We start from the raw sequence: 27,413 nt of genomic DNA, 5'->3' as shown, positions 1-27,413 counted from the left end.
ACCAGACCATGGCACTAAGTGCCTCAGCCAGGCTTTGCTTCAGCTCCTCCAGGACAACGACTCCACCACCTCCCTGGGCAGCCCATTCCAATGCCAATCACTCTCTCTGACAACAACTTCCTCCTAACATCCAGCCTAGACATTCTCTGGCACAACTGTGTCCCCTTGTTCTGTTGCTGGTTGTCTGGCAGCAGAGCCCAACCCCACCTGGCTACAGCCTCCCTTCAGGTAGTTGTAGACAGCAATGAGCTCTGCCCTGAGCCTCCTCTGCTGCAGGCTGCACACCCCCAGCTCCCTCAGCCTCTCCTCACAGGGCTCTGCTCCAGGCCCTTTCCCAGCCTTGCTGCCCTTCTCTGGACACCTTCCAGCACCTCAACATCTCTCTTGAATTGAGGAGCCCAGAACTGGACACAGCACTCCAGGTGTGGCCTGAGCAGTGCTGAGTACAGGGGCAGAATAACCTCCCTTATCCTGCTGGCCACAGTGTTCCTGTGCCAGCCCAGGATGCCATTGGCTTTGCTGCCCACCTGGGCACACTGCTGCATCGTGTTCAGAAATGCTGGCAAGGAACAAAGTGCAGCAGTAGGACTGGAACTAAATGTGTCATTGGGCTGCTGTGCTGCAGTCTGTTCAGGGGTTTTGATGGGGGTTTTGTGTTTATCTCCTGAGTGTTTTGCTTCACTGTTTCAGGTGCAACCCTTAGAGTGTTTTGCTTCACTGTTTCAGGTGCAACCCTTAGAGTGTTTTGCTTCACTGTTTCAGGTGCAACCCTTAAAGCCAGAAGCTGAAAGCATGGAGGAGGCACCAGAAGAGCTATTGGAGCGCCTTGCCCAGACAGAGAAACTCGTTGTGCAGCTGAAGGATTTGGTCAGGGAGAAGGATGCTCTGCTCCAGCAGAAAGAAGCTGCTCTCAAGGTACTGCTTCTGTCAGTGGCAAGGCTCAAATCCTGCTTCAGGTTTGTCTGCAGGCCACTCTGGTTTCTCTGGAGCAGCTGAGGCACCTGTGCTGCTAAAAGGAGCCATTGCAGGCGATGATTTGCACCCACCAGGGGGGTGTGGGAGATCCACAGCTGCACTGCTGAATGTATCCATTGCAGGAAATGATTTGGATCCAGGAGGGGTGTGGGATACAGGATCAACAGCTGCACTGCTGAATGTATCCATTGCAGGGAATGATTGGGATCCAGGAGGGGTGTGGGATACAGGATCAACAGCTGCACTGCTGAATGTATCCATTGCAGGGAATGATTGGGATCCAGAAGGGGTGTGGGATACAGGATCCACAGCTGCACTGCTGAATGTATCCATTGCAGGGAATGATTGGGATCCAGAAGGGGTGTGGGATACAGGATCCACAGCTGCACTGCTGAATGTATCCATTGCAGGGAATGATTGGGATCCAGAAGGGGTGTGGGATACAGGATCCACAGCTGCACTGCTGAATGTATCCATTGCAGGGAATGATTGGGATCCAGAAGGGGTGTGGGATACAGGATCCACAGCTGCACTGCTGAATGTATCCATTGCAGGGAATGATTGGGATCCAGAAGGGGTGTGGGATACAGGATCCACAGCTGCACTGCTGAATGTATCCATTGCAGGGAATGATTGGGATCCAGAAGGGGTGTGGGATGGGGATCTCTGAGGGGTGTGGGACACAGGATCCACGAGATGGGGTCAGGATAGTTTCTGTTGGCTGTGCTTAGGGCTGGTCCCTTCTGGGTAACTAAAGCCACATCCAGGTTATGCAGCGTTTTGTCTCCGAGCTCCCTAAGGCCCATGCAGACTCATGGTGGCTCTGACCCATGCTGCTGTCTCTTGGGTGGGGCTTTTTCTTTCCCCACTTGACAGTGTTTGGGACAGAGCAGACTGTGCTGTGGTCAGCCAGAAGCCCTGTGGTTTGGTGGCACATCAGCAGAGCCACATCTTGGCATGACTTGAGAGCAAGTGGAGTTGCTGGAGGATGCTGGAGACAGCCTGCATATAGTGGAGGATGTCAGGTACCTTTGTACTGACTGCTAGGAGAAGTTCCCTTGGGTGGTCTGTCCTCTGAGGAAGGATTCCTAGAGCAGAAGATCTCTCTTTGGCTGTTTGTAGTGTTGCAGAACAGCTCTGGGTGTGTTCAACTGGAGAGCCAGGCTGGGACAGAGAACAGCAGACTGATGTCCCCTGTCCAGGTGGTGCTCTCAGGGCGATAGCCCTGGGAGATGAAGTGCAGACAGTTTCTGTCCTTCTGTTCCAGGAGGAGAAAGAGGCTGCAGATGCTAAGCTGCTGAAGCTCAAACTTCAGGCCAAGGCCAAGTTGGCCTCTCTGAACAAGCGCATCGAGGAGCTGACAGAGAAGGGATCTGCACTGCCCACGCAGGCCTCATCAGGAGAGCAAGTGTGTCCCAAGGTTGGTAGGACACAGCTGCTTAGAGCCTCTCCACGGTGGGGGCACCAGGGGGGCTGTGCTTAGATACCTAACTGGTACCATCACCTCCTGAGTTTTTAACAGGGTGGGTGCCTTATTTTCAGGAGAATAGAAACATCAGCTTAGATCATAGAATGGGTTGGGTGGGAAGGGTCCTCCAAAGCTCAGCCAGTCCAACCCCCTGCAGTCAGCAAGGATGTCCTCCAGTGGAGCAAGCTGCTCACAGCCTTCTCCAGCCTCACCTTGAACATCTCCAGGGATGGAGCCTCAGCTCCCTCCCTGGACAGCCTGTTGCAGTGTTCCAGCAGCCTCATGCTAAAGAACTTCTTCCTCACATCCAATCTCAATCTGCTCTGCTCTCATTTCAAACCATTGCCCTCGTCCTGTCACTGCAGGCCTTTGCAAACAGTCCCTCTGCAGCCTTCTTGCAGCCCCCTTCAGGTCCTGGCAGGCTGCTCTTGGGTCTCTTCTCCAGGCTGAACACCCCCAGTTCTCTCAGCCTGGCCTCACAGCAATGCTGCTTCAGCCCCTGATCATCATTTTCATGGCCTCCTCTGGCCCTGCTCCATCAGGTCCATGTCCTTTGTGTGCTGAGGGCTGCAGAGCTGGACACAGCAGTGCAGGTGAGGTCTGAGCAGAGCAGAGGGGCAGGATCCCCCCTCTCCATCTCTGGCCACGCTGCTTTTGCTGCAGCCCAGGCTGCCATTGGCCTTTTGGGCTGCAGGTACCCACTGCTGGCTCCCGTCCAGCTTCTCTACCAGCAGCATTAAGCCCTTTTCTGCAGGGCTGCTCTCAGTCTCCTCCTCCCCCAGCCTGGACTGAGAACAAGTGAGGCTCCTCTTAATGTTTCCCAGTGGTTGAAGAGCACCTGTGTTCAGATGCAGCACTCTTTCCATGCTGAGGTCATGGTGTTTGAAGTGTTGGGCTCTGGGAGCTTTGTGGCTGTGCTGCTGTCCTTGGTGATGGTTCTTCACCTATTGGCCAGCCTGCAAGGACTTGATCAGAAGCTTTTCCAAATCCCGCTGCAAATATCAATCCTGAAGACTAATCCCAAGTAAGCAAACTAATCCACCCATTTTTCCCCCATCCTCTTAGCAGCTGCTTTGTCCCAGCCTTACAAATTATGTACAGCCCTTGGCTTTTTAAAGCTTCCTTCACTTCTTCCTTTTCCCTGTTCTAAGCTTAAGCACAGTTAAAGCTTTCCTCACCTCATCTGGCCTCTCTTCTTCCAAAAACCTCAGTAAGTGAAACATCTTCTGAGAAACAGCAGCTTGGTTTTCTTTTTTCTTCTTATTGTACTCACTGAGGTCTTGAATTCTTCGGGAATTTCTGAGGATGGGGTTGAAGGACCTAAAATCTCTGCAGGTTCCAGAGGTCATTGGTCACCTTTGATGCAAGGGAAAAGGAAAGAGGGACATCTTGTCTGTAATCACTCACAAAGCCTCAGCACTAACTGCTTGAAGCAGCTGTGTGTGCTGGGATGATGACTGAAGGGTGTTTGTCCTGCTGCTCAGTGCATGTGCTGGTTTGCTGCACCTAACACCTGACTCAGTGTTAAAGAGCTGCAGAGCTGTGGTGTTAGGGAACTGTCTGCCGTGCAGGATAGGCTTTGGGAGACAAAAATCAGAGAGCAGGTGTAGTGGAGGCAAAGCCTAAGCATGTCTGATGTGAAATGTTGGCCAGGTTGGGGCAATGCCAGATATTAACACAGACTGGGGATGAGATGGAGAGCAGCCCTGCAGAAAAGGGCTTGAGGGGGCTGGTGGGTAAGAAGCTGGACAGGAGCCAGCAGTGTGAGCTTGCAGCCCAGAAGGCTGGTGACACATACAAAAAAGCAGCTGGTTAGGAATCCAGAATCCTGGAATGGCTTAGGTTGGAAGGAGCCTTAGAAATCATCTGCTCCAACCTCCCCACCATGGGCAGGGACATCTCTCTTCTAGACTCAGCTGGTCAAGGCCTTATCCAACCTGGACTTCAGTATCCCCAGGAAGAAGGCATCCACAGCCTCCCTGGGCAGCCTATTCTAGAGTCTCACCACCCTCCTGCTGAAGAACTTCTTTCTAAGATCCAGTCTAGCCCTGCTCTCCCTCAGCTTCAAACCATTCCCCCTCGGCTTGTCTCCAGACACCCTCAGGAAAATTCCCTCTGCAGGATCCCTTCAGGTACTGGCAGGCAGCTCTAAGGTCCCCCTGGAGCCTTCTCCAGGCTGAGCAACTCCTGCTCCCTCAGCCTGTCCTCACAGCAGAGCTGCTCCAGCCCCTGGATCATCTTTGTGGCCTCCTCTGGGCTCTGTCCAACAACTTAATCAGTAATACTAATCAGTTTATTTTCTTCTCTTTCTTTTCTTCCCACTTCTTTCCCCTTGCAGTGTCAGAACAACCAAGCTGAATGTGAAGGACATGGGGAGGAAGCTGAAGCACTAAAAAAGCAGCTCAAGGAGCAAGGAGAGACTGTTCAGGATTTGAAGGAACAATTGATTCTAGCCAGGAGGAATCTGGAAGATGCTGAAATGAAGTCAGCAACACAGGTAGAGAAAACCTTTTCTGTTCACCAGTCTGTGTGGTTTTGTTCCTTTCCAAATCACCTAGAGCCATCCATTTCCTTGCCCCTTGGTTCTTTCTCTAAGCATTCCCTAAGTCGTTTGCAATCACAAAGTGCTCTTCAGCCTTCTCAGAGAGGCAGGATTTGGGTTCTTCGGTGCCTGCCTTTGGGTTGCATCCCACACAGTGAAGAACCCCCAAGTTTTCTGACAAGCCTGCGTGTCTGTCAGGCTCACAACCTTGGGCTCATTCTTTTGTGGCTTCTGTTTTCAGCTGAACTGCCTGCAGGAAGTGATTCAGGAGAAGGAAGCTCTCCTGGCAGAGCAGGCTCACCAGCACCAAGCTTTGCTGCTCAAGATAGCAGCCCAGTCAGAACTGGAGGTGGAGATGCAGCAGGTACATTTGATACCATAAACTCGTTGTGGGAGGTGAAAGGAAATGAACTTCTACCGCTCTGATGACAGCCTGGGAGAGAAGTTCGATCAGAGGGCTGGAGTGTCTCTGCTGTGAGGACAGGCTACAAGAGTTGGGGCTTTTCAGCCTGGAGAAGCAAAGGCTTCAAGGAGACCTTGTAATGGCCTTCCAGTATCTGAAGGGGACCTGCGGGAAGGCTGGGGAGGGACTATTGACAAGGTCTTGTAATGACAAGACAAGGGGTAATGGGTTTGAATTGGCAAAGGGGAGGTTTAGACTGGATGTTAGGAGGAAGTTGTTTGCAGTGAGGGTGGTGAGACACTGGCACAGGTTGCCCAGGGAGGCTGTGGCTGCTCCCTGCCTGGAGGTGTTCAAGTCCAGGTTGGATGAGGCCTTGAGCGACCTGCTCTAGTGGGAGGTGTCCCTGCCTATGGTGGGGGGATGGAGCTGGATGAGCTTTGAGGTCACTTCTGACCTAACCCATTCTGTGATTCTGATGAGTGTTAGCAACAGTCAGAATGGTTTGGATTGAAAGGCAACCTCCAAAGCTCAGTCCAATCCCCCTGCAGTCAGCAGGACGTCGTCCACTAGAGCAGGTTGGCCAGAGCCCTGTCGAGCCTCACCTTGGTTATCTCCCAGGATGGAGCCTCAGCCCCATCAGGGCATTAAAGTACCTGAGTTGTCAAAGCTGTCTGTGGGGATGAGAGCAGGAGCTGTAGCCTTCCTGGGCCCACCTCTCAGACGCTGCTCTAGGACCTGCCTGTCTGTCTCTGCCTCAGAACCTGCGCACACTTCAGAGGAAGCTGGAGGAGCAGGAGGCAGCTCTGCTGGGACGAACTCAAGTGGTGGAGTTGCTGCAGCAGGAGTTGCACACAGCTGAACAACAGAACAAGGTAACTTTTGCATGCTCTGTGATCCTGCTTTGGCCAGGGGGGTGGATTCAGTGATCTGTAGAGATCCCTTCCAGCCCCTCACGCTCTCTGATTTGCACGTGCTGGGCCTTTGTCAGCAGTCCAGAAGTTACCAGGTAAAAGCCTGGCTGAGGCACTTAGTGCCATGGTCTGGTTGACTGGCCAGGGCTGGGTGCTAGGTCGGGCTAGAGGAGCTTGGAGGTCTCTTCCAACCTGGTTGATTCTGTGATTTGTATCACCAGGACCTAGTTCAGAGTTGAATTCACTTCCAGACCCTTTTGAATTCACTTCCATATCCTTTTGCAGACTCTTCTAGAGCAGTGCCAGAAGATGGAAGTGGATCTAAGCTCCCTGAGGGATGTGCTAGATGCAGAGAGACGAGAATTTCAGGCTCTCAGAGAGAAGATGGAGCTGGAACTGGCTGAGACCAAGCTGTCCTCCCATCGCTTGCAGGAGGAGGTGCAGGGCGTCTTGGAACAGCTGCAAGAGGCAAGAAGAGCACAAACCGAGTTGGAGGTGAAGTATAAAGCCCTGGAGGAGGAGCAAAGGCAGGAGGTGGAAGAGAAGAACCTGCAGATCAGTTGTCTTCAGGTGGCTGAGCAGGAGCTGCAACGTGGCCGTGCTGCTCTTGCAGCTGAGAACGATCGGCTGAGGGAGGAGGTTGGCAGGCTGCTGGCCTTGTCTGCCCAGCACAGCCCTGCAGAACAGAAGCCACAGGGTGAGCAAGCACAGCAGCTGCCTGGAGCAGCCTTCTGTTGGGATTTGGTTTTCCAAGAGCTGCCAAGAAGGTTTGCTGGCACAACTGCAACTGCACAGGAGCATAGGGGTGGTGGTGCTGTGTTGCACTGGAGGTCTCCAGTGCGGTCCCACCTTTGTCTTTGGCAGTGCCCCAGGCCAGCTGCAAGAGAAGGAGCATGAGAGCAGGGCAGCATGTGTGGTGCTTCCCTTGGGTACTGTCCCATCCTGTCATGTGTGGATTTCTTGAGCCAGATGTGGGAGGTTTAATTGATTTTAATCATTTGGAGATATTTTTTTCCTATGAACTTAAAGTCATAGAATGATCTGGTGGGAAGGGACCTCCAAAGCTCATCCAGTCCAACCTCTCTGCAGTCAGCAGGGACATCCTGCACTGGAGCAGGTCCCTTCCAACCTAAACTGTTGTATGACTCTCTGAGCATGAGGCCTGGTACCCTTCTCTAAGCAACTCTTTGTGTTTGCACCTTTCAGAAGTTCCCCGCTTGGAACCCATGTTCCAGGAGCCTCGTCAGGAAGCTGTGGTGGTCACAGAGCATGCAAAGCAGGTAATGATTAAGCAGCTGAAACCAGCTAAAACTAAACTGGGTCAAGGACTGGCCTTAAAATAACTAAGCTGTTAAGGCCTTTTTGAGCAATCCTCTTTGGCAGGTTATTATTGACTGGATTAATGATGGGAGACAAAAATAGCTTCCAAATACTGCTTTTGTTGGCCTCTTAGCAGACTCTCTCTGCTGGCAGGGTGGAATTCCTGTGTCCTTCATCCACCCAACCCATGATCATGCTATTTTCTGCACCTCTTCTGAGTTAGCTCCTTAGCAGAACCACAGACTAGGCTCAGACAAAGCTCAGGAAGTGCTATCTGAAGGCTAAGCTGTCCCTAGAGGATGCATTTCAAGCTAACCCTCTCCATTTCTACTGCCCCAGTGAGAATCTGTCAGCTTGACTGGAGGAAGCTGAGTTCTCTTGAGGGAGGAGCGAGCCGGCTGTGTCCTTGTCCTCTTCCACTGTGTGCAGCTGCAGGCAGAGTCAGGCTGTGGGTGAATGCAGGGTTAGATGCCTGCTGCTTTGCTTTACCCTCAGCCAGCAGGGTGATGGAGCTCAGTGCCTCTGTGCCTCTTCTGAGAACTTGTCATAGGCTTGGTGTTAGTTTAGAGCAAGGTCTGGGCTCTTCCCACACACACTGCTCCCTCTGTCCCCACCAGCCAGCAGGGGAAGGGAGTTGGTGCTGTGTTTTGTGGCCTACACTGGCCTCCAGCACAGAGAGCTGGCAGTGTCTGTCTTACTGTGAACTGTTAGTGCAAAAGGTGATGCTAGGGACTCACAGAATCATAGAATGGGTTGGCTTGGAAGGGACTGCCAAAGCTCAGCCAGTCCACGCTCCCCTGCAGTCAGCAGCGATGTCCTCCACTGCAGCAGGTTGCTCACAGCCTTCTCCAGCCTCACCTTGGACATCTCCAGGGGTGGAGCCTCAGCTTCCTCCCTGGGCAACAGTCCCTCTGCAGCCTTCTTGCAGCTCCCCTCAGGTCCTGGCAGGCTGCTCTTGGCTCTGCCTGGAGCCTTCTCTTTCCCAGGCTGAACACCCCCAGCTCCCTCAGCCTGTGCTCACAGCAGAGCTGCTCCAGGCCCCTGCTCATGGCCCTCCTCTGGACCCTCTGTATCAGGTCCATGTCCATCCTGTGCTGAGGCCTCCAGAACTGGATGTAGGACTCCAAATGAGTTCTCACCAGAGCAGAGCAAAGCAAAGTGACTGAGTAGAAGAAAACTCTGGCTGGATAAATACACTTGGAGAGCTTGTAAGAATCACAGGAGAACTGAAACACTTCAGAATCATCCAATCTTGGAAACAAGAGAATGGGGAATCAGGGAATAGGAAGCTCAATTTATGGCCTAATGCTAAAGCCAGAGTCTTTCATGCTGCAACTTCAGAAACCAAAATGCCCTGAGGAGTCCTCCCAGTGTTAGTGAGGCCACTGTGTACTGCAGGACCTGGCTTGGGCAAGGGCATTCTTAAAAGTACAGAATGTTAGGGCTTCCCTGTCACAGGATTCAAAGGAAGTTTGACCTCTTGTTCTTTGCTTGTAGGCAGGAACAGATGGAAGTGAGCAGTTCACTGAGGAAAGCTGTCCTCCTGGAATTCTAGAATACCTTGCTGCAGAGAAGCAGAAAGAGCTGTCAGTGCTGCTGCTGGAGCTGAAAGAAGCCCAGGAAGAGATAACTTTCCTCAAGAGCCAGCTCAAGGGCCCAAACAGCCAAACTTCTGCAGGCAGCCAAGCAGGAGAAGCACCTAACCAGCTGGAAGTTCGTTCTCAGGCATGGCTTCTGGAGAGGGAGGAGCAAAAGGCTGCAGCTTTGCCAAATGAGCTGAGCAGCAGCGCTGAGCCCTGCAGAGGGCAGGTGGAGGCAGTGCAAGATGTGTCTGCAAGAGATCCGGGGCTCACCATCTTTCAGTCTGAAGAAGTGCTTAGCTTACAAAAGCAAATCACAGAGCTGCAGAGAGTTCTGCAGGAATCAGAGGAAGCCTATGAGAAACACCTAGGAGAGAAAGGTGCAGAAATCCAGAGGCTGAACCAGCTGGCTGAGGAGTACAGGAGGAAAATAGAGGCTTGTGACAGAACCTCTTGTGTTTTGACTGAGGAAAGGGATCAGCTGCTGTCTCAGGTGAAGGACCTCCCTAGCATCACAGAGCTGAAAGAGCAAGTCAAGCAGCTTGAGGAGGATCTTGCCTTGTCAGAAAAGCAGAGACTGTCAGACAGCCAAAGCAGTCTCTTGAGAGAACAAATCCAGAGCCTTAAAAATGAATTTAAGTCCAAGGAGGTAAAAATTGAAGCTCTGCAAAAAGACTTGGATGAAGCTCAGTTTCAGCTTTCTGACCAGGATGTGCAACTGAAAGATCTGCAAAGCCAAATTGAGAAGAAGGAATGTGAAGTGCTCAACCTACAACAGCTGTTGAGCAAGAATACAGCTGCAATGGAAGAGCTGTCACATAGTTTAACCTCCAAGAGCCACAGAGCAGCAAGCTTAGATCAGCTCGTGGCTGAACACACCAGGACTATAGAGAGCCTGCAGCAAGCCTTGCTGGAGAAGGACCAACAGATGACAGAGATCAGTGTCAGCATGTCTGAGAAAATGGTCCTGCTGAATGAAGAGAAGTTTTCTCTAGGAAATGAGCTGAAGAGTCTTAAAGAGCAAACCAGCCTGCTATTGAAAGCTCAGGAGGAGAGAAACCAACACCTAGAAGCAAAAGATCCTGAACAGCAGCCTGAGGTGGAGGCAGCCTGTCAAAGTGAGGAATTGCTAAATAAACTTGAATGCCTTCAGAAGGAGAATGAGCAAGTAAAGAGGAAGCTGCAGGCAGCCCTTGTGAACAGGAAGGAACTCCTGAAGAAGGTGAGCAGGTTGGAGGGTGAATTAGGACAGCTGAAGAGAAAACAGGAAGCAGAAGACTCAGTGGCTCAGGAAGCAGAAGGGCATGAAAATGTGCCAGGTGAGCTGAGCAGAGAAGTGGGTCTGGAATGCCAGTCCAGTGAGGAGCAGCTCCTCCAGCTGCTCTCCCAAAAGGAGTCTGAGTTGCAGAGGATCCAGAAGGAGCTGCTGGGTAAAGAAGCTACTGAAGCACAGCTGCAGGCAGTGATTGAGGAAATGAGGCAAAGCTTGCAAGGTGAGGCAGGCACTGCTTCGAGTCAAGGTGAGGCAGGCACTGCTTCGAGTCAAGGTGAGGCAGGCACTGCTTCGAGTCAAGGTGAGGCAGGCACTGCTTCGAGTCAAGGTGAGGCAGGCACTGCTTCGAGTCAAGGTGAGGCAGGCACTGCTTCGAGTCAAGGTGAGGCAGGCACTGCTTCGAGTCAAGGTGAGGCAGGCACTGCTTCGAGTCAAGGTGAGGCAGGCACTGCTTCGAGTCAAGGTGAGGCAGGCACTGCTTCGAGTCAAGGTGAGGCAGGCACTGCTTCGAGTCAAGGTGAGGCAGGCACTGCTTCGAGTCAAGGTGAGGCAGGCACTGCTTCGAGTCAAGGTGAGGCAGGCACTGCTTCGAGTCAAGGTGAGGCAGGCACTGCTTCGAGTCAAGGTGAGGCAGGCACTGCTTCGAGTCAAGGTGAGGCAGGCACTGCTTCGAGTCAAGGTGAGGCAGGCACTGCTTCGAGTCAAGGTGAGGCAGGCACTGCTTCGAGTCAAGGTGAGGCAGGCACTGCTTCGAGTCAAGGTGAGGCAGGCACTGCTTCGAGTCAAGGTGAGGCAGCCACTGCTTCGAGTCAAGGTGAAGGCATGGAGAGTCAGACCCTTGCTGACAAAGCCACTGAGACCAATAAAAGCCCAGGAGATTCTGAAGCAAAGGAAAACAGTGGTTCAGCAGAAGACCAGCACAAGTCTGCTCTGAAAGAGAGGATTTCAGCTCTTGAACAAGAGAAGGAACAGCTTCAAAAGAAACTCCAGGAAGCTCTGGTGTCTCGGAAAGACACTATCAAAAAGGCTCAAGAAAAAGACAGGCACCACAGAGAGCAGCTGAAACAGCAGAAAGATGATTACAACATCCTGCAAGAAGAGTTTGATAAGCAAAGCAAGGAGAAGGAGGGCATCCAAGCTCAGCTCAGGCAGCTCCAAGAACAGAAGGGATCAGCAGAGAGCATTCTGGGGGAGCAGGATGGGTTGGAGTCCTCATGCATGGAAGCAGAAAAGAGAGCAAATAACCAGGTTGTGCAAGCTGCAGGTGTTTCTGGGGAGGAGCTAAAGAAAACACTTGAAAAGGTGGAGATGGAGAAAGAAGAGCTGGAATGTCACATCAGCCAGGTGCAAAGTGAGCTTGCTTCTAAGTCAGAACTAGTCCTTCACTTGCAAGAGCACGTAGCACAGCTGTTTGAGGAGATAGAAGGGCTGAGGAGGACCTCTGACCAAGCTGAAGCCAAGGTGGCAAGTCTTCAGGCAGAACTGGAGGAGAGGCAGACCAGAGTGTTGAGGGAGGATGTTCTGGAAGACCTGAAAACGCTGCTGCACAAAAAGGATCAAGAAATGGAAGTTCTTAACTTGCAGCTAAAGGAGAAAAGTGAAACTCTAAATAAGGTGCAGGCACAGCTGCTGGAAAGGGAGGATTCAGTCCAGAGACTCTGCAGTCAATTGGAAACTCAAGCCCGGGTGCACGAGGAGCAAAGCAAACAGCTGCAGGCAGAGCTGCTTGAAGTTCAGGGGAAGCAAGATGATGGTGCAGAAGCAGCCAAACAGAAGAATCAGCTGCAGAGGAAGCTGCAAGCTGCACTTATCTCTAGAAAAGAGGCCCTGAAGGAGAGCAAATCTCTGAAGGAGGAGCTGGCTCAGGCTAAAACTACCATTGAAGGTCTTGGTGTCAGGCTGGCCGACGTGGAAAGCCAGCTAGGGGAGCAGGTTAGAGAAGGAGCTGCCTTAACAGCAAAGGTAGCAGGGCTCACCCAGCAGCAAGAGAAGCTTGCTGCAGAGCTGGACAAGGCCCTGAGAGAAAAGCAGGATCTGGATGGCTGCTGTCACAACCTGAGGCTCACTCTAGATGGAGTAGTTCTGGAGAAGGAGAAGCTGGAGAAGGAGATAGAGTCCTTGCAGTGCTTGCAAGCCACGGAGAGCTCTGAGTGGCAGGAGAAGTGCAGGGAGCTGCAGAGGGAGTACGAAACCCTGCTGCAGTCCTACGAGAACGTGAGCGGCGAGGCCGAGCGCATCCAGCGCCTCCTGGAGGCTGCCAGGCAGGAGAAGCAGGAGGTCTTCCTCAGGCTGAAGAGTGCTGAAGCAGAAAAAGAGGAGGCAAACAAGCAGCTCCGGGAAGCTGAGGAGGAAATTGATGGAATGAAGGAGAAAATGAGGAAATTTGCAAAATCGAAGCAGCAAAAAATCCTGGAGCTAGAAGAGGAGAATGAGAAGCTCAGAGCAGAGATTCAGCTTAAGGAGGGAGACCTGCACAGGGCTGGAGGTCCTGTGGCAAATACCAGCCTGAAAGATGATCTGGAAGGCTCCAGGAGGGATTGCCAGTCTCTTTCTATTCAGCTCGAGACAGTGATGGCTGAAAAGGAGTCTCTGAATCAAGAGATCACAGATTTAAAGTGTCTCCTGCAGGTCACAGAATCCAAGCTGAAAGAAAGCAGAGATCTGGTGGACAAATATGCTGCTCAGAGAACAACAGGGGAAGAGAGAAACTGGGCAGCTGCCACACCACCAGCAGTGGAGAGTGCTGGGGATCAAACAGATCTATGCTGTAGGCCAGGGGCTCCTACTGCAGAGCTGAAACAAAAAGCTTGGGAAGGTGGTAGCCCTCGTGAAGACCTTGGTACCTACATAGAGCAGATAGCTAAGCTCACAGAGCGAATCACAGAGCTGGAAGACAACAGGAGGGCTTCGGAGCAAGAGCTGGAGGACATCCACAGGTGTGTTGAGACTTTAGCAGGTGAGAAAAGGGCTTTGGAGAGCCAAGTGGAAGAGAAAGTCCATGAGTTGAGTGCTCTTCAGGACACAGTAGCACGAATGGAACAAACAGTCCAAAGCACCCAAGCTGATCTGCTCAGGGTGACAGAACTGAAGGACAGGCTGGAGGCTGAGAAGGATGACCTGGAAGAAAGGCTGATGAATCAGCTGGCAGAACTCAATGGGAGTATTGGAAACTACCAGCAAGATGCAACGGACTTCCAGCTCCAAAATGAGCACCTGAAGGGTGAGCTTCAGAGCCTGCAGAGGATGGTGCACGAGCTGCAGGAGGAGAAGTGCCAGATGGCAAAGGAGAGCAGCAAAGCAGGTTCAGAAAGGCAAAAGGAGTTGGTAGAAAAGCTGAAGTGCAGCTGGAGGGGGGAGAGCAGCGTGCACGTGAAGGAGCTCCAGGAGCTGCTGAAACAGAAGCAGCAGGAGATTAAACAGCTGCAGAAGGACTGTATTGAATGCCAGGAAAAGAACAGTAGCTTGGAAAGAACTGTTAAAGCTCTGGAATTTCTGCAGAGTGAGTCTCAGAAAGAGGTAGAAACAGCCAAGGAGGCTTTAGCTAAAGCAGTTGAAGACACCAAGAAAGCCCAAGCGGAGCTTGCTGACTGCAGAGTCGTGTTGGATGACACCCAGAGTGAGGCAGCAAGGGTGCTAGCAGAGAGTGTCAAAGTGAAAGAAGAGCTGCAGGCAAGCAAAGAGAAGAGCAAAATTCAGATGAAGAAAAGAGATGAGGACTTGGAGAGAAGACTAGAGCAAGAAAAAGACAAGCACTCCAAGGAAATTCAGAACATGGAAGAGAAGCTGGCAGCCCTGCAGAGGGAGAAGGAGCTCCTGGAAAGAACTGTTGCTAATCTTCAAGCCTCCTTGAAGACAAAGGAGCAAGAAGCCAAGCAGCTGGAGGGCAGCCTAAACGAAACACTAGCCCAGCTTGCAGCCTTCACCAGAAGCATGTCATCCCTTCAGGATGACAGGGACAGAGTGATAGACGAGTCCAAAACATGGGAGAGGAAATTCACTGAAACCATTCAAAAGAAGGAGGAGGAAATACACCTCAAAGAGGAAACCTGTGCTGTGCTGAAGGACCAGCTGAAGCAGGTGACCCTGCAAGTGGAGGAACTTCAGGCTCATATATCCAGGTAAAGAAGGTGAATGCTGCCAGCTGGGATTCCTGTTGTTGTGTTTGAGCAGGCAGCAGCCAGAGGGGAGGCAGGAGTCCACTTCCCTTTTCCCAGAAATAAAGCATTCGGAGTGTGTAAATATCCCTAAATGTGATATGGATGACAGGAAGGAGAAAGGGAGATGGTAACATTCTATGTTTGACCTCCTCCTCCTTTATTCTGTCTTGTCATAAAGATGGGGCAGCATTTAGAAACTCTTCCCCCAGCACTGTTCCTTTAAAAGGTGCCCTGAGATGGAGCTGAGGGGAAAGCAGTCATCTGGATGTTTCCAGCTTGCTTCCTTCAATTAAAGCTCCTTTTGGTGGCTTCTCTATAAGCACAAAAAACTGTTCCTGTGAGTCTGGATGCTGGAGGTGTTTCTTTGAGCTCTGACTTCCTCTCACTCATAGTCAAGAGGGGCAGTGCCATTCTGGGGTGGATTAGCAGGGCTGTGGTCAGTAGGTCGAGAGAGGTTCTCCTGCCCCTCTCCTCTGCCTTAGTGAGGCCTCATCTGGAGTACTGTGTCCAGTTCTGGACCCTCCAGTGCAAGAGGGGCATAGAACTGCTTGAGAGTGTCCAGTGCAGAGCCACAAAGATGATGAAGGGAATGGAACATCTCTGTTACAAGGAGAGCCTGAGGGAGCTGGGGCTGTGCTGCTGAGAGAGGAGGAGACTGAGAGGTGACCTCAGCAGTGTTTACAAAGAAGAGGAGCCTAATTAGTGCCGTGGTCCAGGTGACTGGCTAGGGCTGGGTGCTAGGTTGGACTAGGTGAGCTTGGAGGTCTCTTCCAACCTGGCTGCTTCTGTGATTCCAAGGGAAGACCTCATCAATGATTATCAATATGTGCAGGGTGAGTGGCAGGAGGCTGCAGCCAGGCTCTGCTGGGTGATGCCAGGGACAGCACAAGGGGCACTGGGTGGAAGCTGAGGCATAGGAAGTTTCATGTAAACATGAGGAGGAATTTTCTCCCTGTGAGGGTGACAGAGCCCTGGACCAGGCTGCCCAGGGGGGTTGTGGACTCTCCCTCTCTGGAGATATCCAAAACCTGCCTGGATGTGTTCCTGTGTGATCTGGTGGGGGTGATGCTGCTCTGGCAGGGGGGTTGGACTGGGTGAGCTTTGGAGGTCCTTTCCAGGCCCTGACATTCTCTGATGCTTCTGCATCCTCAGGCTGGAACATAACAAGGAAGAGAGGGAGGCTGAATCCAGGAAGGAGATTGATCATCACCAGAAGGCATGTGAAATGCTGCAGCAGGAAAGAAAGGAGCTTTTGACTCAGCTGGAAGGGGCTCAGAAACAGTACAGCAAGTCCCAGAATGAGCAGCAGAAGCTGGAGTCAGAAATCAGCAGCCTGAGAGATCAGCTTGCCAGCTTACAGAACTCCTTTGCCCAGTGCGAGATGGTCAGAGAAGAGCTGGGAGCTGTGGTCAAGCAACAAGAGGCCAGCATCCAGAACTTTAAATTGAGCTGTGAACAGCTTGAGGCAGATCTGCAAGCTTCTAAGGACCTAACCAATAAGCTGCATGAAGAAACCAGTGCCAAGGATCAGAAGATCATGGGTTTGCTGTCTGCCAAGGAAGAAGCCGTGCTGGCTGCTCTGTCCGAGCTGCAGCAGCAGCACTCTGAAGAGATGAGAGAGTTGGAGCTTAGCTTGAGCAAGAAGGAAGAGGATAAAAAAAGTCTGGAAAATGAGAAGAACAAATTCCTTGAGAAACTGGATCATCTGACTGAAAAGATGAAGGTGAGCAGGGAAGAAAGCAAGCAGCAGAAGGCCCAGCTGGAGTCCTTCACCAAGTCCATGTCGTCTTTGCAAGACGACCGAGACCGAGTGCTGAGGGACTACAGGCAGCTGGAGGAACGGCACCTGGGCATCATCCTGGAGAAAGACCAGATCATTCAGGAGGCTGCTGCTGAAAACAACAAGCTGAAGGAGGAGATCAGAAGTTTCCACAGCCAGATGGACGACCTTAACTCGGAGAATGCCAAGCTGAGTGCAGAGCTGGTGAGATACCGAGAAGACCTCAACCAGGTGATCTCCATAAAGGATTCCCAGCAGAAGCAGCTCCTCAAAACACAGCTTCAGAGGATCCAGGCTCTGGAAAAGGAGAAGGCAGCCATAGAAACACAACTGAAAGAATCCCAGCATGCTCAGGATGACCTCAGGGATTCCAGGAGAGCCTTGGAAGAGGATAAAGCTGGCATGTCTCAAGAGATTGAAAGCCTGAAGTCCTCTCTGTCTCGGGTGCAGAGTGAGATGGCAGCGTTACGGGAGGGCAGTGCTGTTGCGGAGTACCAAGCGCAGCTGAGGACCCGAGAAGGAGAGGCAGAAGAGCTGAGCCGTCAGCTTTGCCTCTCGCGCCAGAGGGTAGCAGCACTGGAGGAGGAGTTGGTCTGCGTTCAGAGGGACGCAGCCAGGAGGGTGGGCGAGGCCGAGGACAGGCTGCAGAAGGAACTGAAGCACCTGCACCACGACGCGGGGATAATGAGGAACGAAACAGAAACAGCGGAGGAGAGGGTGGCGGAGCTGGCGCGGGACCTGGTGGAGATGGAGCAGAAGCTCCTCGCGGTCACCGATGACAACAAAGAGCTGCGGGCTCAGATTCAGTCCTTCGGGAAGTCCATGAGCTCCCTTCAGGACAGCCGGGACCAGGCCCACGAGGAGCTTCGCCTCTTGAAACAGAAATCCTCTGGGCACTTGGAGGAGCAAAAGAGCCTGGTGCAGGACCTGCAGCAGCAGCTGGCCCAGCTGCGAGAGGAGCAGCGCGCCGCTGCCAGGGACCGGGATGCAGCCAGGTCTGAGCTCACACAGCTGCAGAAAGCCACTGAGGAAAGAGGTCTCTGGGCCCAGGTGGAGCAGCTTAATCAGAAGCTGAAGACCAAAGATGAGGAACTTCTCCGTTTGTCTGCGGAGCTGGAAGGTTCTTCCAACCAAGTCAAATCCTTCTCCAAGGCTATGGCAAGCCTGCAGAACGAGCGAGAGCGTCTCCTGGATCAACTGAAGGTTGAAGAGGTGAAACAACAACAGCAAGCAGAAGGGAGCCCCTCCAGCACTCCTTTGGAAGTGCAGAGCCTGAAGAACGCCCTCTCCTCCTTGCAGAATGACAGGGACAGAGTGGTGAGTCCTCCTCCTCTCTTCCTGCCCTGACAAGGCCAAGGGCAGGGTTCTGCACTTTGGCCACAATGAGCCCAAGCAGCACTACAGGCTGGGGACAGAGTGGCTGAGAGCAGCCAGGCAGAGAGTGACCTGCGGGTTGCTGGTAGAGAGTAGCTGAAGATGAGCCAGCAGTGTGCCCTTCAGGTCAAGAAGGACCTCAGAGACCTTCTTGAAAGGGTCCAGCACAGAGCCACAGAGCTGCTGCAGGCAGTGGAACATCTGCTGTGAGGACAGGCTGAAGGAGCTGGGGCTTGGAGCAGAGGAGCCTGAGGGCTGCCCTCATGCACATTGCTTAAAGCTGTGCAGGCAGTGTTGGGAGGACAGAGCCAGGCTCTGCTCAGGGGTGGCCAATGGCAGGACAAGGGGCAGTGGGGGCAACCTGGAGCAGAGGAGGTGCCACGGGAGCAGAAGGAGAATCCTCTTCCCTGTGAGTGGCAGGCTGCCCAGAGAGGTTGTGGAGTCTCCTTCTCTGGAGCCATTCCAAAGCCACCTGGATGTGTGCCTGTGTGACCTGTTCTGGCAGGGGGCCAGACTGTGGATGATCTTCCCAGGTGCCTTCCATCCCCTAGCACTCTGTCATTGTGAGATGTGCAGTGACAACCTCTACAGTGTCAGTCTGAGTAGCTTGGCAAAGGCTTGAGCTCCTCAGGGCACTGCCTTACTCAGCAGGGGTTACCCAGCACCTTCGGTCTTGCTCTGTGTTCCCTGAAGAAGGGAATTAATGGACTTTGGAGTGGTTTTCTCTTTCATCTGCATTAAATCTTCAGGGAATGTCTCAAAATGCATTACAGGGCTCTGGACAGCCTGGTCCAGGTGAGGATGCCTCTGCAGAGGGGTTGGATTAGATGACTTTTGGAGGTCCCTTCCAACCCAGACCATTCTGAGACAGAATTCCCTAAGGCTTAGTATCTACTGAGCAGTGTTTTGCAGGCTGCTGTAATCACCAGTGACACTTTGTAGCTCCTTCCCTTTCTTGCTTCAGATCCCACAGTGAGAAATGCTCTGAAACACCTCCAAGTGACAAACCTCCCTGCTTGCTCGCTTGTCCCACCCTCTGCTGTTTCCCTTCTCCAGGTGAGGGAGCTGAAGAACCTGCAGCAGCAGTACATCCTTGTGGGGGTGGAATCAGCTGAAAACGCTCGATTGAAAGCACAGCTGCAGGAGTATCAGCAGGAGGCAGATAAGCAGCACCATCTCCAGCAGCAGCTGAAGCAAGAAAGCCTTTTGCACCAGCAGGAGCTCCAGAAGCTCAGGTGAGAGCAGGCCTGGCTTCGCACCGCCTCACAGGCGCAAATGTGTCCCTTCTGTCCTTCTTGAGGGCAGGAGGCAAAGCCAGCAGGAGGTCAGCCTTGTCCCTCAGCTGTCACCAAATCACTTTGTCCTTCTCGGCAGTGGACACAGTTCTCCCTTGGGCAGTTTTCCCCTCGGGCCTAGGGGGAAGGGCTACAGCCTAATGCTTGGAATCAGAGAGTGGTTTGGGTTGGCAGGGAGGGACCTCCAAAGCTCATTCAGTCCCAACCTCCTGCATTCAGCAGGGACCTCCTCCACTGGAGCAGGTTGCTCACAGCCTTCTCCAGTCTCATCTTGCAGATCTCCAGGGATGTGGCCTCAGCTACCTCCCTGGGCAACCTGTTGCAGTGTTCCAGCAGCCTCCTGCTAAAGAACTTGTTCCTCACATCCAATCTCAATCTGCTCTGCTCTCAGTTCAAACTTGCTTTGAAGGTTGCTGTACTTAAGGCAGTTGGTTTGGCTATGAAACTTCTGGCATGGGGTAATAATAAGCAGTGATATGATTCCTGGATTCACAGATTCATAGGATGGCTTAGGTGGGAAGGGACCTCCAAGTCAGCCAGCTCCAACCCTCCTGCCACAGGCAGGGACACCTCCCACTAGCTCAGGTTGCTCAAGGCCTCGTCTAACCTGGCCTTAAGCACTTCCAGGAAGGGGACACCCACAATGTCCCTGGACAGCCTGTTCCAATGTCTCCCCACCCTCACTGGACAGAATTTCTTCCTAATCTCCAGTCTCAGTCTGCCCTCCTCAAGCTTCAGTCCATTCCCTCTTGTCCTATCACTCCAAGCCCTTGTCAGAAGTCTCTTCCCAGCTTTCTTGTAGCTCCCTTCAGGTACTGGCAGGCTGCTCTAAGGGCTCCCTGGAGGCTTCTTCTCTCCAGGTTGAACAGCCCCAACCCTCTCAGCCTGTCCCCAGTATCATAATTGATACTGGTAACTTCCTGGTCATTTTCTTTGTGTCATTCTGGGCAGACAAGAGAAGACTACCTGGGAGAAGCAGAACAGCAGCATGAAGGAGCAGTACCTGGTGGTCATAGCTGAAAAGGACAAACAGCTGAGCCATTTACAGAGGATCACCCAAGAAATGAGGCTGCCTCTCAGCAAGTCCCAGGTGGTAGAGGAGCAGTACCAGACCAAGGTGGGTGGAAAAACACAGATTTCTAACTTCATAGAGTGATAGAATGGTTTGGGGTGGAAGGGACCTCCAAAGGTCATCCTGTCCAACCCCCCTGCAGTCAGCAGGGACATCCTCCACTGGAGCAGGTTGCTCACAGCCTTCTCCAGAGATGGAGTCTCAACCACCTCCCTGGAACACTGCAAAAGGTTGCCCAACACCCTCATGCTAAAGAACTCGTTCCTCACATCCAGTCTCAATCTGCTCTGCTCTGTTGCTGTGGGGATTTGTTTCTCATCTTCTCATTCATACACTTTGGAGTTTTTTCCTTCTGTGTTGTAGACAACTTTTGGGGAGGACCCATGGCATGTGCAAGGTCAGTGAATCTCTCCTGATTGGTTGGACTTTCAGATGGCTTTTAGGATCTCTCTGCTGTTGTTGTTTTGCACGAGGAGATCAAGTTCCAGGGCTAGGAACAATGTTGGGCTTTGACCTTTGTCCATACTGAACAGAGAGGACTAATGTGAGAGTGTGCAGCCACATGTGCAGGATATCATTTTGTTGTTCTTTTCCTGGCAGGTTCCCTCAGAAGTTCTCAGGGGGGACTTTTCAAGCTCAGAAGCAGAGACAAAACATCTCCAGGCCCAGCTGAGTGATAGCCTGAAAGAACTGCACCAAAAAGAGCTCAGAATCCAGCAGTTAAACAGTAAGGTAAGAGTTAGATCTTAACACCTGATTCCAGAGCCTCTGGAAATATTCGAGGCCTGCCTGGATGTGTGCCTGTGTGATCCGGTCTAGGAGATCCTGCTCCAGCAGGGGGCTTGAACTGGGTGAGCTTTGGAGGTCCCTTCCAGCCCCTGACCTTCTGTGCCTGTGATTCAGCTCTCTCAGGTCTTTGAAGAGAAGAATGCCCTCTCCCTCCAGCTGCGTGGGAGCAGTAGGAACATCTCTGAGAGCCACCAGCACTACAACGAGGTTCTGAACCGCTGCTTGGAGCTGGAGAAGCAACTCCAGGAGCTTCAGTCTGCTGACAAGGGCATGGTAAGGCTGATCTTGGTGCAAGGGAGGGAAGAGTTCATTGCAGATGGGTCCCTGCCTGCGGCAGTGCAGCTGCTTTATGCCCTGCTCACTCAGTGCTGACTGCCACCCGTTGATGCTTTCTCACAGGAGCTGTTTGCAACGGATGCAGCCCCAGGAGCACCCCAAGAAAAGAATGAGCCTCAGAGAGGCAGTTACACACCAGAGCTGCAGGAGCTGCAGCTGAGGTAAAAGCAAGCTGAAAAGAGGGACTGAGGATTGTAGTTCTGCTGGGTGTTAGTGACAAATCCATTTCTGATACTCTGTCAGTGTGGGAAAACCTCTTTTCACATAAGGCCTTGTGGGAGCAGAGGAACCCTTTTATGTGCTTGAATCATAGAGTCTTAGAATGGTTTGGCTTGGAAGGGACCTCCAAAGCTCAGCCAGTCCAACCCCCCCCCGCACTCAGCAGGGACATCCTTCACTGGAGCAGGTTGCTCACAGCCTTCTCCAGCCTTACCTTGAACATCTCCAGGGATGTGGCCTCAGTTCCTTCCCTGGGTAGCCTGTTGCAGTGTTCCAGCAGCCTCATGCTAAAGAACTTCTTCCTCACATCCAGTCTCAATCTGCTCTGCTCTCATTCCAAGCCATTGCCTCGTCCTGTCCCTGCAGGCCTTTGCAAACAGTCCCTCTGCAGCCTTCTTACAGCCCTCTTCAGGTCCTGGCAGGCTGCTCTTGGCTCTGCCTGGAGCCTTCTCTGCTCCAGGCTGAACACCCCCAGCTCCATCCCTCTGGTCATCTTCATAGCCCTCCTCAGGCCCATGTCCTTCCTGTAATAAAAGTCTCCCGTGTGAAGGGGAAGGGGATTGGAGTCTGTTCACATCAGTAGAAATGACTCAGCCCCTTTTTTGGCACACCCTTGCTTGTTCTCTGGCAGGCTGTCTGAAACAGAACACTTACACAGCAGCACAAAGCAAGACATGAGGTATTTGGAGGAGCAGCTGGAGGAGGAACGGGAGCGGCGCCTTGCAGTGGAGGAGGCTCTCTCTGCAGCACAGGAGCAGATCAGGAGGTGAGGGAGCTTGACTAAACAGGCAGGGTCACCAGAAAAGGGTGCTGGTCCTAGCTCTGTGTTCATCTGCACTTCACTACATCCTTCTGCTGAATCTCACTGGGGCCACAGAAAGCACCACACCATGGCTGTCAGGGATCACAGCGTGGGGCAAGCTGGGAGTGACCTCAAGCCCCAGCACTCCTGCTCAGGGCTACTTGGAGCCACTTACCAGGACCCACGTCCAGGTGCCTTCTGAAAACAGAGTCACTGAATGTCAGGGTTTGGAAGGGACTGGAAAATCACCCAGTCCAACCCCCTGCCAGAGCAGGGTCACGCAGAGCAGGTCACACAGGAACACATGCAGGTGGCTTTGGAACAGCTCCAGAGAAGGAGACTCCACAGCCTCTCTGGGCAGTCTGTGCCAGGGCTCTGCCACCCTCACAGGGAGGAGGATTCTCCTTCTGTTCCCCTGGCACCTCCTCTGCTCCAGCTTGACCCCACTGCCCCTTGTCCTGCCATTGGCCACCCCTGAGCAGAGCCTGGCTCTGTCCTCCCAACACTGCCTGCACAGCTTTAGCAACGTGCATGAGGGCAGCCCTCAGGCTCCTCTGCTCCAAGCCCCAGCTCCTTCAGCCTGTCCTCACAGCAGATGTTCCACTGCCTGCAGCAGCTCTGTGACTCTGTGCTGGACTCTCTCAAGCAGTTCCCTGAGGTTCTTGACCTGAGGGGCCCAGAACTGGACACCATATTCCAGATGCAGCCCCAGCAGGGCAGAGTAGAGGGAGAGGAGAACCTCTTTTGCCCTACTAGCCACAGCACTTCTAATCCACCCCAAAATGCCGCCTTGGCCTCAAGGGCACATTGCTGGCTCTTGGCCATCCTGCTGTCCACCAGATCTCCCAGGTCCCTTCCCCTGGAGCTGCTCTTCAACAGATCAGCTCCCAACCTCTGCTGGTCCATGGGGTTATGCAAGCCTCTACTTTAAACAAAGAGCTCCTTTTCATACAATGTTGCTTTGGGGGCATCATGAGAGGATGAAGTTGATTTTTCATGTTTCCTTGTGGCAGGTTGCAGTCAAGTGAGTGGACATCATCTTCAAGAACTAGCATTGATATGACTCCAGGCCATGAGCATTCCTTGCTGATTGATTCCACAGACCATAACTTCAGCAGGGTAAGAGTTTACATCCAGAGCTGAGAGTCCTTGCTGATGCAGGGAAGTGTGAGCTGAAAACTGTAAGCCTCTGGCAGCTAAATGTCCTTCTGGAAGCATATTTCAACCTGCCTGGTGTTCTGTAGGTTCCTGCTCTTACCTTGTTTTCCACACCAAAAGCCACTCACTGCTCTGACTGTGGCTCTGCTGCAGCCTGCGGGAGCAGACTAAATGTGAGAGGTCACTGAAGTGGAGGCCAGCATTGGCTGTTCCTGAAATGTGGGTCCAGGTTTCCTGAGCAATATTCAAGGCCTCAGTGGTGAGCAAGTAGGCAAAGGCTGTGTTGAGTGCTGAGCCTGTGATACCTGCAGCCTGCAATGCCTCAGTTTCTCCTTGCTCCTCGTTCAGACCTGGGTCAGTTAGACTGAAAGCCAAAGCTGGTGCAGGACTGCCTGGGACTCAGCTCAGGGCTAAAGGATGAAGCTGTGCTTGAGGAGTTTGCCCTATGGTCTCTTGGAGAGTTGCAGGTGATGCTCTCAAGAGCAGAACCTCAGAACTGGGACAAGGGCCATAACTGGATGCTGCTCTGTGCTCATGCCTGGGGTTTGTTACTCCAACAGACAAGCTGCATTGTCTGGGGACTTCTGGAAGAGCCCTTGTAGGGCAAGGTCACTCTACAGCAGCTTGTTCAACAGCTTCAGAAGTCCTGTCAGCTTCAGGGGTGAAGGAACACAAGAAATAAAGAACAGTTTTCCTCTAGGCCAGGGAGGGAATCAGGATTCCTACATCCTGAGGCTGCAGAGGCAAAGAACCACTGATCCATTTGTTCACAGCACACTCAGAGGGTCTGGAAATTCCTAGGGCTTGGGTGCTAGAAGGACACCTTCTACATTCTGGTGACCTTTCTCAGACAGAATTGGAGGGAGCTGCTTCATGAGCAACCTGCAGGGAGCAGGAGAAAGAATACTTCATTGAGGACTGGATCAGCCAGAGGAAGGGGCTGAGAAGGCTGATGCTCACTGCCTTCAGTTTGTCCTCGTTGCCTGCAGAGAAGCATAGAATCAGTCAGGGTTGGAAGGCACCACAAGGAGCAGCCAGTTCCAACCCCCTGCCATGGGCAGGGACACGCTACCCTAGAACAGCTTGGCCAGAGCCTCATCCAGCCTGGCCTTAAACACCTCCAGGCACGGGGCCTTAACCAGCTCCCTGGGCAACCCATTCCAGCCTCTCACCATTCTCATGCTGAAGAACTTCCTCCTCACAGCCAGTCTGAGAGTTCTGGGTGCAGGCACTTGGAGGCATGTCCCTTCCTGGTACTGACTGGTCTCTCTTTTCCTCTTCCAGAGCAGGAATATCCTTGGCCTACGACGCCTGCTCCGCTCCCTCTTCCATTCCAGGACCCACTTGCCTCTGCTAGTGGCCATCTATCTACTTGCTCTCCATGTTCTTCTCTTCCTGTGCTTTACAGGCCATCTCTGAGGAGGAGGAGCAGCCTTTCTTCCCCAGGGCTCAGCTCTCTGTGTAGTCAGGTCCTGCTTTTCCCACTTCACCCAGCTGCCTTCTTTTCCCAGCTGAGCTTCCGCCAGCAGCTGACACCCAAGGTGTTTGCTGTGGCTGCCCAAGCCTGCAGCAGCCAAGGGCTGCTTTTTGCTCGCTGGTTCAGTGCTGTTTGAAATCTGTATCCTAAGGAAGCTGCACACACACTGGGAGCCACACAGCTTGAATTTCCAAGGAGAGTTTCCTGCTCAGCTGGCATCTCCTGTGTGAAGAAAGGCCAAACCTGGGGAGTCTGGACCTGCTGGGCATTCCGCTGAGAAGCAGACACTTCTGCCCAGCCAAGCCTGTAACGGGTGGCAATTTAGCTGTTGGAAAAGAAGCAAACTTTTAACCTCTAGGTTAGTAATAATGCTGGTTCTAGCCTCTGTGCACCTCACCATGAGAGGTGAAATGAAAGCAGCCAGCCTCCAGCATTCCTCTCCACTGAACACCTGGAGAGGCTGGGCTGAAGGCTTCCAGAATGCAGTGTGTGGGCCCAAATCATAGAACGGTCTGGGTTGGAAGGGACCTCCAAAGCTCATCCAGTGCAACCCCCTGCAATCAGCAGGGACATCCTCCACTGGAACAGGTTCCTTATAGCCCTGTCGAGCCTCACCTTGAACATCTCCAGGGATGTGGCCTCAGCTCCCTCCCTGGGCAGCCTGTTGCAGTGTTCCAGCAGCCTCATGCTAAAGAACTTCTTCCTCACATCCAATCTCAATCTGCTCTGCTCTCATTTCAAACCATTGCCTCGTCCTGTCACTGCAGGCCTTTGCAAACAGTCCCTCTGCAGCCTTCTTGCAGCCCCCTTCAGGTCCTGGCAGGCTGCTCTTGGCTCTGCCTGCAGCCTCCACTTCTCCAGGCTGAACACCCCCAGCTCCCTCAGCCTGGCCTCACAGCAGAGCTGCTCCAGCCTCCTGAGCATCCCTGAGGCCCTCCTCTGGCCCTGCTCCATCAGGTCCACGTCCTTCATGTGCTGAGAGCTGCAGAGCTGGACACAGCAGTGCAGGTGAGGTCTGAGCAGAGCAGAAGAGCAGAAGCTCCAGAAGTAACCTGGGCCTGGAGCTGTGAAACCTCCTGGCATGTGTGCTTCGGGAAGGGCCTGTTGCAGAAAGCTGCTGCTGGGCATTGGACTTGTCTGAATCTAAAGCAAATGGACTTGATCCTATAGGGTACATGGAAAGCTGTGTTTCTGAGGAGCTGCTGCTTGTGTGCTGGAATTTAGGCTGTCCTTCCACTGCTGAATGCACAGAAAATGGTTCCTGTCGAGCTCCCTCTGAGAGACCTCTTGCTGGAATACTGGCAGTCCCATTTTTCCCATGGGAAAGAGAGGGAGTTCTTTTGGCACTTGCTGGTAAGCCAAGATTTCCTGGCCAGTCGATGAAACCTACTTGGGGGATGTCTGGATGGATTCCATCATGGCAGCTCAAATCACCAGATCTCTGGCAGGTCCAGAAGCTTGGCACTACATCTCCATGGTTGGCACCACCCTTGATGATCTCTGTGGGCTTCCTCAACCACGTCCCAATTTGGTGACCAAATCCTTTGCCTCTAGCTTCCTGGAGCCCTGTGCTCCTCTGTGTATAGAATAAAGATTATTTTTCACATGGCCTGGCTCTTGTGTGGTCATGTCCAGGTCACAGCTCTCTGGAGGGCATCGTGCTCATGTGGCAGACCTTCTCCAGGACTATCATAGATCGCAGAATCAGCCAGCCTGGAAGAGACCTCCAAGCTCAGCCAGTCCAACCTAGCACCCAGCCCTAGCCAGTCAACCAGACCATGGCACTAAGTGACCCAGCCAGGCTTGGCTTCAACACCTCCAGGGACAGTGACTCCACCACCTCCTCTGCTGCAGGCTGCACCCCCCCAGCTCCCTCAGCCTCTCCTCACAGGGCTCTGCTCCAGGCCCCTCACAGCTTTGTCGCCCTCCTGTGGACACCTTCCAGTACTGCAACATCTCTCTTGAATTGAGGAGCCCAGAACTGGACACAGCACTCCAGGGGTGGCCTGGGCAGTGCTGAGCACAGAGGCAGAAGAACCTCCCTTGTCCTGCTGCCCACACTGCTCCTGCTCCAGCCCAGGATGCCATTGGCTCTGCTGCCCACCTGGGCACTGCTGCCTCCTCTGCAGCTCCTCTCTACCAGTACCCCCAGGTCCCTCTCTGCCTGGCTGCTCTCAGCCACTCTGGCCCCAGCCTGTAGTGCTGCTTGGGGTTGTTGTGGCCAAAGTGCAGAACCCTGCCCTTGGCTTTGTTCAGTCTTATCCCATCCTCATACCATGGGACTGTAGGTCATTTCGGGGGATACTTCACTCATGATACAGAACTAGGAGGGGTGATTGACACCCCCTCCCCCATCAGCCTCTGCTGCTTTCCCATATGCTCTGGAGAACTGCGTGAGGCAGGAGCTCATGAAGCTCCATAAGGACAAGGGCAGGCTCCTGCCCAGATACAGGCACCAGTACAGACTGGGGCTTGTCCTGCT

The 27,413-nt window shown here is 52.9% G+C and overlaps 1 protein-coding gene across 1 annotated transcript; it reads left to right on the top strand.

Moving 5' to 3' along the window:
* Nucleotides 1-768: 768 nt before the first annotated feature.
* On the top strand, nt 769-26,539 carry GOLGB1 (golgin B1). The gene is made up of 18 exons (XM_064141721.1): nt 769-915; nt 2,243-2,395; nt 4,782-4,940; nt 5,227-5,349; nt 6,147-6,260; nt 6,585-6,996; nt 7,506-7,579; nt 9,117-10,692; nt 11,260-14,590; nt 15,782-17,726; nt 18,840-19,018; nt 20,030-20,195; nt 20,751-20,882; nt 21,054-21,212; nt 21,339-21,436; nt 22,126-22,260; nt 23,310-23,415; nt 24,739-26,539. The coding sequence occupies exons 1-18, from the start codon at nt 793-795 to the stop codon at nt 24,871-24,873; spliced, it is 9,120 nt and encodes a 3,039-aa protein (XP_063997791.1). The 5' UTR covers nt 769-792; the 3' UTR covers nt 24,874-26,539.
* Nucleotides 26,540-27,413: the final 874 nt, after the last annotated feature.

This window comes from Pogoniulus pusillus, chromosome 4 (assembly GCF_015220805.1).
Source record: "Pogoniulus pusillus isolate bPogPus1 chromosome 4, bPogPus1.pri, whole genome shotgun sequence".
NCBI classification, from domain to species: domain Eukaryota; kingdom Metazoa; phylum Chordata; class Aves; order Piciformes; family Lybiidae; genus Pogoniulus; species Pogoniulus pusillus.
This window is presented reverse-complemented; position numbering and strand designations above follow the sequence as displayed.